Source organism: Rhamphochromis sp. 'chilingali', assembly GCF_963969265.1.
Source record: "Rhamphochromis sp. 'chilingali' genome assembly, chromosome: 21".
Lineage (NCBI taxonomy): Eukaryota > Metazoa > Chordata > Actinopteri > Cichliformes > Cichlidae > Rhamphochromis > Rhamphochromis sp. 'chilingali'.
The window spans coordinates 695001-706115 of record NC_137949.1 but is presented as its reverse complement, the minus strand read 5'-3'; the positions used below and the strand labels follow the sequence as shown (position 1 = coordinate 706115).

Sequence of the window (11115 nt, the reverse complement as noted above, 5' to 3'; positions counted from 1 at the left end):
AGAACTGCAGGCCTCAGTTGAGGTCAGTGTTCATGATTTCACAATAAGAAAGAGACTGGAGACAAAGACACACAGGCTCATCTCATACGTGCCAGAAAACATCCCTTCTGTAGTCTTTTTCCATCTGCTGTAAAACGAACACATTGTGTAACAGTTCTGCTTTGCTGCTTCAGGACAACCTGCCATAACTGATGGGACCATGAGCTCTGCTCTCATGAGCAGGTCCACTCTGTGGAAACAAAATGAAGGTTTTCAAATGATCCAGTCAAAGTCTGGACTTCTGACTGAGATGTTTGGCGTCCTTAGAAACCCCCCAATGTGGCTGGAAACAGTTTTGCAAAGTCAAGCGGTCCAGGTTTGGATAGCTTTGTTCAAATGAAATATAAAACCTGCATTTTGTATTTATGCGGGTTATTCTTGTCTAATATCACAATTTGTTTGATGATCTGCAAAGTGAGACAAATATGCCAAAAAAAAGCAAAATACAAAATAAATAATGGCAAAAAGGTTTTATTCACGTGAGCAAATGTCCTGCTCACGTGTATGTGAAGTGCAGAGTTTATAAATCAGTGAAATCAACACGTGAACATTTACACGAGGCGTGTCCTCTCAAAAAGACACAAGTGCAGAAAAGACATTCACACTGTGATACCAGCCTGAAAGATCAGCATCTTTAAGGTTCAAGCTAAGACTTTTTCTCAGTTTCTCACTCGAACATTGACCATCATTGACAGAATGAGCCGAGGCGCCCTGAACATAACGCACGTCAGTGTGAAATCTTTTATATGGAGTCTGAGAGTGAACCGTGAACCGACCGTGCAGATAAATACTGGTTTTGATGGGGGGCCTGTGTTGCCCTGGGCCCTGGAGTTGGTTGATCCACACCTGATCATCATGTTCATATGAATCTGTTTTATATTTTGTCAGTAAAGGCTGGAAAAACCCATATTCACTTTATCCAGATAACAACCCGTTCCCTCTGCTCGGGATTTAACTTTAAGGAAAGTGAAATGTCACCGGGGCGAACTTTGACACCTGCAGCAGCGCCGAGGAGCCGTTTCTGATGAGTTTACATGGAGGAGAGGTGAGGTGTGTGCTGCTGGAGTCTGCTTTCTACCGCCTTTAATCAATGAGAACAGTTTTTGTGGGCCTCTGGAGAGCGAGCAGAGCCGAAGATAAATATTGGCAGCAAAGAAAAATGTGTGGTCCTCCCCAGTCGAGGGGACATAATGATATTCAGAAGGAGACCCCCTGCTGAGACACAAGGCAAACTGTTCCTAAGCAACAAAACACATTTTCCCTCTCCGAGTGCTCAGAACGAGGCTGGCAGCAGGGGAGGTGTGTGTGTGTGTCTGTGTGTGTGTGTGTGTGTGTGTCGCTCGGCATTTGCTTGTGGGGCATGTGGGGGTTCCCCTGACGACTTAACCCATCAGTTTGATGCATGTGTCATTCTCTCTGTCTCTAAAAAGTGTGTCTTTGTCTGTCTGACTATAAGTCAGCAGTTTGTGTGTGTGTGTGTGTGTGTGTGTGTGTGTGTGTGTGTGTGTGTGTGTGTGTGTGTGTGTGTGTGTGTGTGATCCTCCGTGGATTAAGGGGTGTTAGGGAACAGTGACCAGCATCAGTGCGAGTGGATTCAGTCCACATGCTGCCACACACTCAGGGCTTACTGCAGCTGCATTGCTCTGATGGATGGACATATATCAAGTGAAGCCCCGTGATGAAGAGTCCCGGTGCTGGAGTGTTGTGTTCGTGTCAGTTCATTGAGAAATAAAACCAGACAATCCGACATTGTGCTGCAGTTATCAGTGAGAGGCAAAGACAGCATGTTAAAACGCTGCATGTCATGCATGTCCTCTCTGTGTGTACATGGGTGTCCACATGAACAGGAGTAGATGATGGAGTTCTGCATGAAACAGCCCATGGGCCTGCTTTAACCTCCTACGACCCGAACTCGTCCACAGCAGCATTTTTAATTTCTCTTTGATATTTTGCACATTGGGCCCGATCAATGTAAAAACAAAGAATTACCAGATTTTATTTTTTTACCTGATTTTTGTTTCTAAGAAAATGAGAGCCACAAATGAAGGTATTTGTTTAAAATGTTGATAGTGGCAGCATAATGTCCTCGTGAGTGGGTATCACACATCCATCATGTTCTGATGCTTATCCGGGTGTAGGTCATGGAGGCAGAATAACCACACAGACCCAGCTACCCTCAGGCATTAAACAGGTGCCTACAAGCTGGCCGAGAGATGTAATGTCTGTAGGTCTGCTTTGGTTCAACATGCTGGAAATATCTCACCGCTGAGTTTTAGCACCGCCCTAAACTCAGCGTTACCGACAGAGACCTGCGTAGTCACCAGCTGAAGGCTGGATGGGTCACAGTCTTCATAGCTGCAGGTTTATCAGTCGGGACACTGTGGTTTGCATCCTTTGCACGTTGTCTTCATTTCCCAGAAAGGTTAGGCACTGAACACTGCTGGGTTAGCATCGGGAAAAGATTCGGCTAAAAACACGACATCCTGCATGTTTAAGGACTCGTCTGTGACTGCCAAAGGACATCCTGTGGATAACTGTGATACGTTAGCAACTTAGCATTAGCAAAGCTGGCTTGTTTTAAGCCATGGTAACAAGAATGGCCTCCGCAGTGTGGCTAGGATGAGTCTGAGGCTGCGTCCACACGAATGCGTTTTCGTTTGAAACGTTTTCTCTCCGTTCTGGCCTCCCGTCCACACTGAGACGGCGTTTTGGAAATGCGCTCAAAAACGCACACATTTGAAGACTGTGCGTTTGCGTCGCAGTGTGGACAGTGAAAACGCAGACGTTGTAAAACAATGACGCATTTATGTGATGCAGTCACGTGACCAATTAAACAAAGATAGCGGAGGGCATTGACGGCCCTGTTAAAGAATAACATCAGTCTGTACAAGCTGCAGACAGCTGTTCTTCAAATTCTTTCATTCTCACTCGCTTTTGTGCGACTGGAACGTCAGTGTTTTCAGAAGTTTCAATGTGGACGCACAACTCTGTGAAAACGACTGAAAACACCAGTGTGGACGCCGAGCGTTTCCAAATCTATCCGGGCCAGTGTGGACGTAGCCTCAGTGTGAGGAGCTCCCACCTCCAGAGGGAGTTCAGAGTACAGCTGCTGCACCTCCACATTGAAAGGAGCCATGAGCATCTGCTCATGATACCTACTGGACCTCTCCCTGTGGAGCTTTGCAGGCGGCCTCCTGGGAGTAGACCCTGGGGTAGATCCAGATTCTCACCTGGGCTCGGCTCACCTCAGCATCCCCCAGGAGGACATCTTAGCCTGCTACCACTGACTTTATAAGTGATGGTCCGGGGGAGGGAGGGAGGCATGTATTTACTGTCAGTGAACTGGGCTTCATCGGAAACAGAACAACGTCAATCAGACGGACTTTTGTCTGTTAAGATAAATGTGAGAAAAAGCAGATTCAGTCTATCTGTACTTCACGTGTGATAACAGCTCTGAACACTGGCTCCTCTCAGTGCACAGGAGGAGGAGCTCCTGACGGTGACCTTACACACTCATTTCTAACACAACTTTGCTCTCACCGTCACCGAGTCCTGGAGGGTCGAGCAGGAAAGTGTCAGCTTGCATTTTTGGCTTCTGGTGGTACGTAGATGAAATGAATCTGCTGCAGAGACACTATTTAACTGTGTGTACAAATAACACTGGCAGAGTGATCTAAGAAACACAGGGTTTATCTCAGAGGTTGTCAAAGGAAGAACTGAGTCCTGTAAAGGAAAACGGTGGTTTTAATATGTGCTGCTGTTCAGATGGAAGAGCCGACGCACAAAAAGAGAGCTCATCATTCATGCTGCTTTCATCTGACTGTTCAGCACTGAAGACGTCCTGATATTTCAAAGACTAAAAACATAAAGAGACTCATCATTATCACCGTCACGGCCTCCCGACAGTTAATAGGTAATCCAAGGCTGACACCTAGTGGTAAAACACTGCTTGTAAAACAGCCAGGAGATGATGGAGGAGGCGTTTCCTCGGGGAATAACATCGAACCAGTGAGTCTGTCCGGAGCGCTCAAAGGTCATCGGTGACCAGAACGCAGCAGGATGAATTGAGTTACGTTTGAATACTCGGGGATTTTCTAAAAGGGAGACGAAACACACACACAGGACAAAGAGCTCCTGGCTGCTGCCACACAGACTGTGATGGATGGTGGAGAACAAACCACAACAACATCAGCGATACCTCCCCAGCACAGTCCCACGGTACTTAAACAAATACCTTTTAAAAATACGCTTCAGATGTTGGGAGGAGTAGAAACAGCACCTCAGCCTCAGGGCCAATCACAGCAAAGAAGCGTGGTGCTAAAGAAGGCCGAGCACGTGCTGATCCTACACAGTAACACCAGTCCACAAATGCAGCAAAGACTGGGAGCTGTTCTCACCTCCCACCATAGAACCAGTACACCCAGCACCATCAGTGGACAGAGGTCACTGCAGTTTACTGGGAAGCTTTTCTCAGGCCTCGCCTTAGAGGACCCGTACAAGCAAAAATCCAACACATTTTAGTATGACATCACCATCTAGCAGGGACCTGTTTGTTGTGTTGTGGGTTTGAAACTGTGTTTAGTGTTAATGTAACCGGTGTTACAGATGCTACACTCGGGTTATTTCAGCACATCGCGAAGATGGACAGGTGACATCTCAGCTGCTACACCTGTGTGTGTGCCCACATAGTGCATGGTGCTCACTATGACAGAGAACTGTGTGTGTGTGTGTGTGTGTGTGTGTGTGTGTGTGTGTGTGTGTGTGTGTGTGTGTGTGTGTGTACCGGGGGCACACGTGCTGCAGTCCAACAGTGTTGCAGCAGCTTGCATCACAGTGTTTCCCAAATAAACTCCACTAATTTCCCCATGTGGTGATTAAGTACGTACAATGAAATCATTTGGTGTTCTGTCGCAACCAATTATGTACACTTTGGAGTCACGAGTGGCAACATGAGAGACCGACAAATTAGCTGCCATTCGTAACATTTATCCTTCCTGGAAATCTGAAGCTAAATCAAAGCAATTATGACCCGAGCGTGTCTGCTTTACAGTTTACCAAGTTTATTAAGCAAATTAACTTCCTAATTAGCTCCTGGTTTTGTGCACACTTTCATCTGCTTTTTGGGTTGCTTTTAAGTAACGGCCAGCACACGAGAGCCCAAACAAACCGTGTATGAATGCAACAGGGGCAGGAGAATGGGCCACTTACAAATCACACCTAATCAAAATCCCAGCATGGAGTTGGGGACACTTGGCGTGTGACGACTGAAATGCTCTGACGAGTCTCAAAGACTCAAAGGAAATTCTCCTCGGCTAGGAAAGCTGCTCGTGATCGGCTTCAAAAGGGTTGTTCTTCAGCAAGTACTCTGCCTGAAAGACAAAGAGACGTACGCCATCACGATTAACGCCACGTGGAGGAGACGCTAACGACCGGGCAATAATCTGTGGGCAGTGAAATACCAGGAAGTCCACGGGGTCCTGTGGTTGAGCTCGGCAGCATGCAGTCAGACCCTGGCTCAGCGTGGGCACTACCTGTTCCATCAGGTAGCCCCTCATGGGGCGCGACGTGGCCTCCAGCTCCTCCTCCTCCTGCTGCCTCACCTGCTCCAGCTTCTTAGTCTAATACACAGAGACATGTAGAGAATAGTTCAGCTTGTTGCCTCTTCTGGTGTGTATCCGTCATGGCCAGCAGAGTGACACTGACTGTCTGCTTGTTAAAGCAGAGCTCTTCACAGCGCACTCCTCTGCTCATTGTTAGGAAATGTGTTTTATATGTCGTTAACAGCGCCTCGTCTTTCTCCTCCACCTACCCACTCAGCCCAGCGTGCAGCCCTGGCTCTGGCCTCGTCGGCCTCCATCTGCTCCACCTCTGCTCTCTCCTGGGCTTCTCTCCTCAGCCTCTCGCCAGCCTTCCTCCTCTCCTCCTCCTTCACCTCCTGGCTGCTGGGACCGTAGTTTCTGGGCTGGCCCACCATGTCAATGACCTTCTGCATCAGAGGCAGGCAGTCTGCTTCAGCGTTGCTGCTGATCTCTGCAGACGAGGAGCACAGAGACTTTTAGCAACACTAAGAAAGATTTCCCCCTCACAAGTGATGCAGTCTCTCTTCACGGGTTACCAAACTGCAGAGGGATGATGTCATGCTCATAAAAGTAGTTGAGGACCACATCATCCTCCGACTGTTTCTCGTTGTAAGCAGCCAGCCGCCTCGAGAAGTTCTCTGGCTCGCAGTTGTGTTCCTGCACGCGGCTCTCGGGCAGGTTGAGCACTCGATCCAACAGGAAGGCCTCTGTGGCCTCCAGGCACAACACAAACTCTGTGGCCACACAAGACAACTGTTACTGATGGAGCAGGCTGCACATCTGTTACTGTTGTTGTTAAATGAGAAATAAAAGGATCTGAGTCACAGCTCCCTGCAGGTACCGGGTATAATGCTGGTTAAAGAATTCTGGGATGTTGCATCCTCTTCTTTACCTGGAGAAGAGAAGAGTGAGTGAGCAGGTGAGGCCCTGACGTGCAAGAGCCTCGGGGTGTCCGACTCACCGTCAAAGAGCTCTTTGGCTTGTTCACGTGTTTGGGGAAAGTCCTCCAACACATAACCCTGGTTTTTACACGGGTGAGTCATCAGCTCGTCCCTCATCACGTTCAACAGCAGCTCCTCCTCCAGACCTGCGGGATTCATGTTTCTATTCAACTGATGCCTCGAGGCGCGACAATAGCAAAGATCAGACAATAATACCAATCTGTGCAAATAGTCCATGTGATCATGTGACAAAACCATCCAATCCGAACACTGTTCACAGCAGCAGATCATTTCCCATAATACAGATAAATCTGTAATTACCCGATTTATCCTGCAGCATGTGCAAAAACCTGCCGAACTCACATCATGCTCACTTTGTGAGAGCTAACCATAAACTCCCAGCATGTCCCTGCAGCTGCACACACACACATGCAGACACCTCACACACAGGTGGAGGACACACACCAAGTCTCTGACCGAGGCACAAACACAGCACCCAGCAAAGTGCAGAGCACTCAAAGCCAATATAAAGGCTGAACTCTGTCACCGTACAGAGAAATGTTCACGTTTGATCTGCATATAATACAAGCTGCTTCAAACAGTTGCTGTCTGAGGTGCAGAAAAGTGAGCTACAGTCCTGAAGAAGCTTTTTCCCAGTCAAGTTTAAAAAAGTTAACAAACTGAATTAAATCTGACTATTCCAGAGTCTGCATAGAGCACCAAAGAAACATGGAAACAGACCAAATGTCCCTCATGAATGTAGAAAACAAACACAGTCGTGTATGCAGATCTGACAGGATTGATTAGCAGCTGAAACACAACATCAGTGTTTTACAGCCACCCGGTGTCCATAACATGCTGGGCTCTGCTGAACAAACGTGAAGTGATGAAGAGACGTGGTTTTGGGTCTGATCAGATGGCTTTTACATAAAGAACATAGCTCTGGTTTGCTGTCTGATCCCTCTGAGGAGGCGCAGTCACCTGCTGTATCGTACCTGGGCTGGCTGCAGAGCCATTAGCACGTCAGGTCAAAGCCAGACAATCACAGGAGCGGCAGTTTTGTACGCTGACACGAGCAAACCCGTCTAAATGTTTACCAGCATCAACTGAATGTGTTACAGTCAGAAAGAATGTCATAAATACTGAAGCAGCTATGATTACATTAGGTTAAATATTAATGCAGAAGTTAGAGTCATGAATTAGTTCTTTTTTCTTTTTTTTTGTGTCCCGTTTGGATCTTTAGCATCAGAAATGTTGTCTTAAGGCCAAGAAAGATGCCAAGCGGATTTATTTTACCAAGTGGATCATCATGGCCTTGCCATATTGGTCCATTTGATTGACCTTGATTATAATTATGAATTTATTTTATTTTGCTACAAACGGGACAGACATGACAGGGGGATAGGACAGGGAGAAAGAATGAAAGAAAGAGAGGGAGAGAAAGAAAACCAGAGGGGAGAAGAGACGGTGAGAAGGGGGGAAGAAAGAAAAACAAACAAACAAAACACCTGGGTCACCTGTATGGAGAAAAAAAACAGAAGAGAAAGCAAACAACAAAGAGCAACATGATAAAAAAAACAGCACCATCACAATAAACTAGCTAGCAGTAGATATCAGTAGATACTAAATATTAAACGATATTGTGCAGCACGCAAGATAGACAGCGCACAATGTGCTTTGAGGCAGCAGCCAAGAAAGCTGTAGTCCGCGTCTGTGAGCACCCGTGTGTACACCTGTGTGCATACCTGTGTGGATCAGCATGCTTGCATTCCAAAGGTTTCTCCATGTAACGATCTGCTAGGGAGTGTGGGGGGCCACAGCCCCGTCCACCAGGGCATGAAGCAGGTATGGAGGAGATCCAAGCCCCCGACATCCAGAGGCCCCAGAGTACGAGGACCCGAGGAGGACCACCAAAGGGGGGGAACCGTGCCACCCTCCTGGGAAGAGCTGAGTAGAGCCCCAAAGGAGAGGTCACCCAGCAGCTACGGAGCAGAGGTCAGAGGGGGTTGCAGTGGCGTGCCCGCGGGCTCTGCCGGCAGCCAGCTGTGCCAGAGAGGACCGAGCTTCAGGCCCAGAGGCCAGAGGCCTGAGGGCATCCCACCCCCTGAAGGAGCCCAGCCGGGCCACAGGCGCCCAGCCCCGCCAATCGGCCACCAGGACTGAGCCGGTACATACATGAGCGCCCAGCCCCAGACGACAAGGACCACCAACACACCAACGTCTGACGGCATCAGCCACCGGCAGGGAGTGTGGTGAGGGGAGATAGGCCTCCGTACTTTAGAGGGCCTGAGATGTACCCAGAGAGGTGGAGTCTAAGACCCAACCTGACATATAGACACAGACGAACAGGCACGCACGCGGACACAAACGTGCATTCCCACCCCATATACACCACCAAATACTCGGCACTCACCCAACGTGTAGACAGACACATGAATTAGTTCTATACAGAAAACATGAAGACATAACCCAGAACTCTGGAAGGAGGAGATGTCAGGTCTGCTGCTTCAGACTGAAGTTAGGACGATTATCATCTAAGGAGCTCGGAAAGAACGGGGACCAGACCAGTTCTGACACCAGGTGATGGAGTCGCAGGTGTGGGGTGTGTGAAACAGGGCGTGGGTCACATGCAGTACTGCTGCTTGGATTTACTGCGATAGTACAAGTAGCAGGGTCTTGTCTCACTGCATGACTGATGTCGCAGTGAAACAGCATGTTGTTGCTGCTTGTTTGTATTTTGCTTCTTCAGATATTTTTAAAATCTTATGAAACTGTATATGAGCTTCCTCCGTAGCTTACGTGAGTGCGACTGCCTCACAAACACCAAACATATACTTAAAAACAAACAAACACATTTCTGGTTCTTAATAATTAAAACTAGAAATTACCCTCTCGACAGATAAACACACTGCCCTCAGTCACGACTCGAGTGCCAACACCTCCAGACCTCGTTATCTGAAGCCGTACCTGGGTTCTGTTCCAGGCGTTCCTTCATCATGCTCAGCTGCTCCTGGGCCTCTTGTGTGGACTGCCCTTCACCGGGATCAGGATTCCTGACAGCATGTTCCTGAAGGGAAAGCAGATTACAATGCTACAGCTGTACTCAGTTCTGATTGATTTGGAGGAGAAAGTAAAGAGCTCACCAGCCGGGCGATGGTGTCAGAGACGGTGCCTTTCACTGTGACGTGATGGAGTCGGTAATATTCGCAGATCTTTTTGGACACTGTGGTTTTACCTACTGCAGGAGGGCCCAGTACACAGAGACGGACGGGCTGCAAACACACAGATTAGCCAGTAAAGCCTGACAGTGTGTACACTGTATATAGTCTCATGTGTGTGCGACTGCATACCAGCAACCCGCGGCTCTGCCGGTACTCCTGCACCACCACCTCGATATTTTCCACCAGACCGAACTGGCACACCCAGTTAAAAGAGAAAAGTTTCTTGATGTAAGCAGCCTCCATGCGGAGACTGACCAGCAGAGAGTCGGCTTCCATCACCTGTTGCAGCAGAAACAAAACACGGCAGTGCTGCAGAATCTTCTTCTCCCCATGTTTTCAATCAATCAATCAATCAATCAATCTTTATTTATAAAGCACTTTTCATACAGAAAAGATGTAGCACAAAGTGCTTTACATAGTTAAAAGCAGCCCACCCCACCCTCCAACTCACTCCCCACACTCTCAATACACATATATCCCCCCACCCACACACACATACACACACGCGCACACTTAAAGAGTAAAAATTGGGCTGGGCTCGCATGAGCCAAGTGAGGAAACATTATAACAGAGAGCCGTCTGCACCGGGAGCCGGTCACAGACCGCAGCCTCCGGGCTGGGCACACAGCCGGAGGGAGGCCAAGGAGCCCCCCAACCAGGCTGAGAGGACCCCAGAGACCCAGCAGCCACGGTCAATAACAGCCCCGGTGCAGAGAGCGCCCTCCGAGGAAACACTGGAGATATGACACAATACGATATATACAGGGTAAAATGATAAAATAAATAAGAACAGGATACAATATAAATATAAATATAAATAGAGTAAGAAGATTAAAAAATGAATAAGAATAAAATCAATAAATATTAGGTAAATCCTAAATTAATAATAGAATAACAGGATAGAATAAATAAGCATAAAAAATAAATAAACGCTAAGTAAAAGCTAAATTAAAAAGGTGGGTCTTGAGCCTGTTCTTAAAAACATGTACGTTCTCTGCGGCCCTGAGCTCCTCCGGCAGGCTGTTCCACAGACGAGGACCATACCACTGAAAAGCTGCCTCTCCGTGAGTATGTGTCCTGACTTTAGGGACAATTAAAAGGCCAGCACCAGAGGACCTCAGGGTCCGCAAGGGTTCATATGGTAAAAGCAGATCTGAGAGATAAGAAGGCCTAAGACCATTAAGACATTTAAAAACCAATAAAAGAACTTTAAAATCGATCCTGAAACACACGGGGAGCCAGTGCAGCGATTCTAAAACCGGTGTAATGTTTTCACCTCTCAAAGCCCCAAAAAGCACACAGACACACACACACACACACACAGGCACGCACACA

The 11115-nt window shown here is 47.8% G+C and overlaps 1 protein-coding gene across 4 annotated transcripts in view; it reads right to left on the bottom strand.

Moving 5' to 3' along the window:
- Positions 1 to 551: 551 nt before the first annotated feature.
- The window catches only part of ak7b (adenylate kinase 7b), a 24171-nt gene continuing 13607 nt past the window's right edge, over positions 552 to 11115 (bottom strand). For 2 of the 4 annotated variants that reach the window (XM_080870610.1, XM_080870608.1), the window contains 8 exons: positions 9910 to 10059; positions 9703 to 9831; positions 9527 to 9626; positions 6460 to 6705; positions 6155 to 6352; positions 5849 to 6069; positions 5499 to 5657; positions 552 to 5408 (listed from right to left, as the gene is read on the bottom strand). In XM_080870610.1, the coding sequence (XP_080726736.1) occupies positions 5352 to 5408; positions 5499 to 5657; positions 5849 to 6069; positions 6155 to 6352; positions 6460 to 6705; positions 9527 to 9626; positions 9703 to 9831; positions 9910 to 10059 (1260 nt within the window). In that variant the 3' untranslated portion in view covers positions 552 to 5351. The remainder of the gene's footprint in view (positions 5409 to 5498; positions 5658 to 5848; positions 6070 to 6154; positions 6353 to 6459; positions 6706 to 9526; positions 9627 to 9702; positions 9832 to 9909; positions 10060 to 11115) is intronic. The other 2 variants (XM_080870609.1, XM_080870611.1) reach the window with 2 other exon arrangements.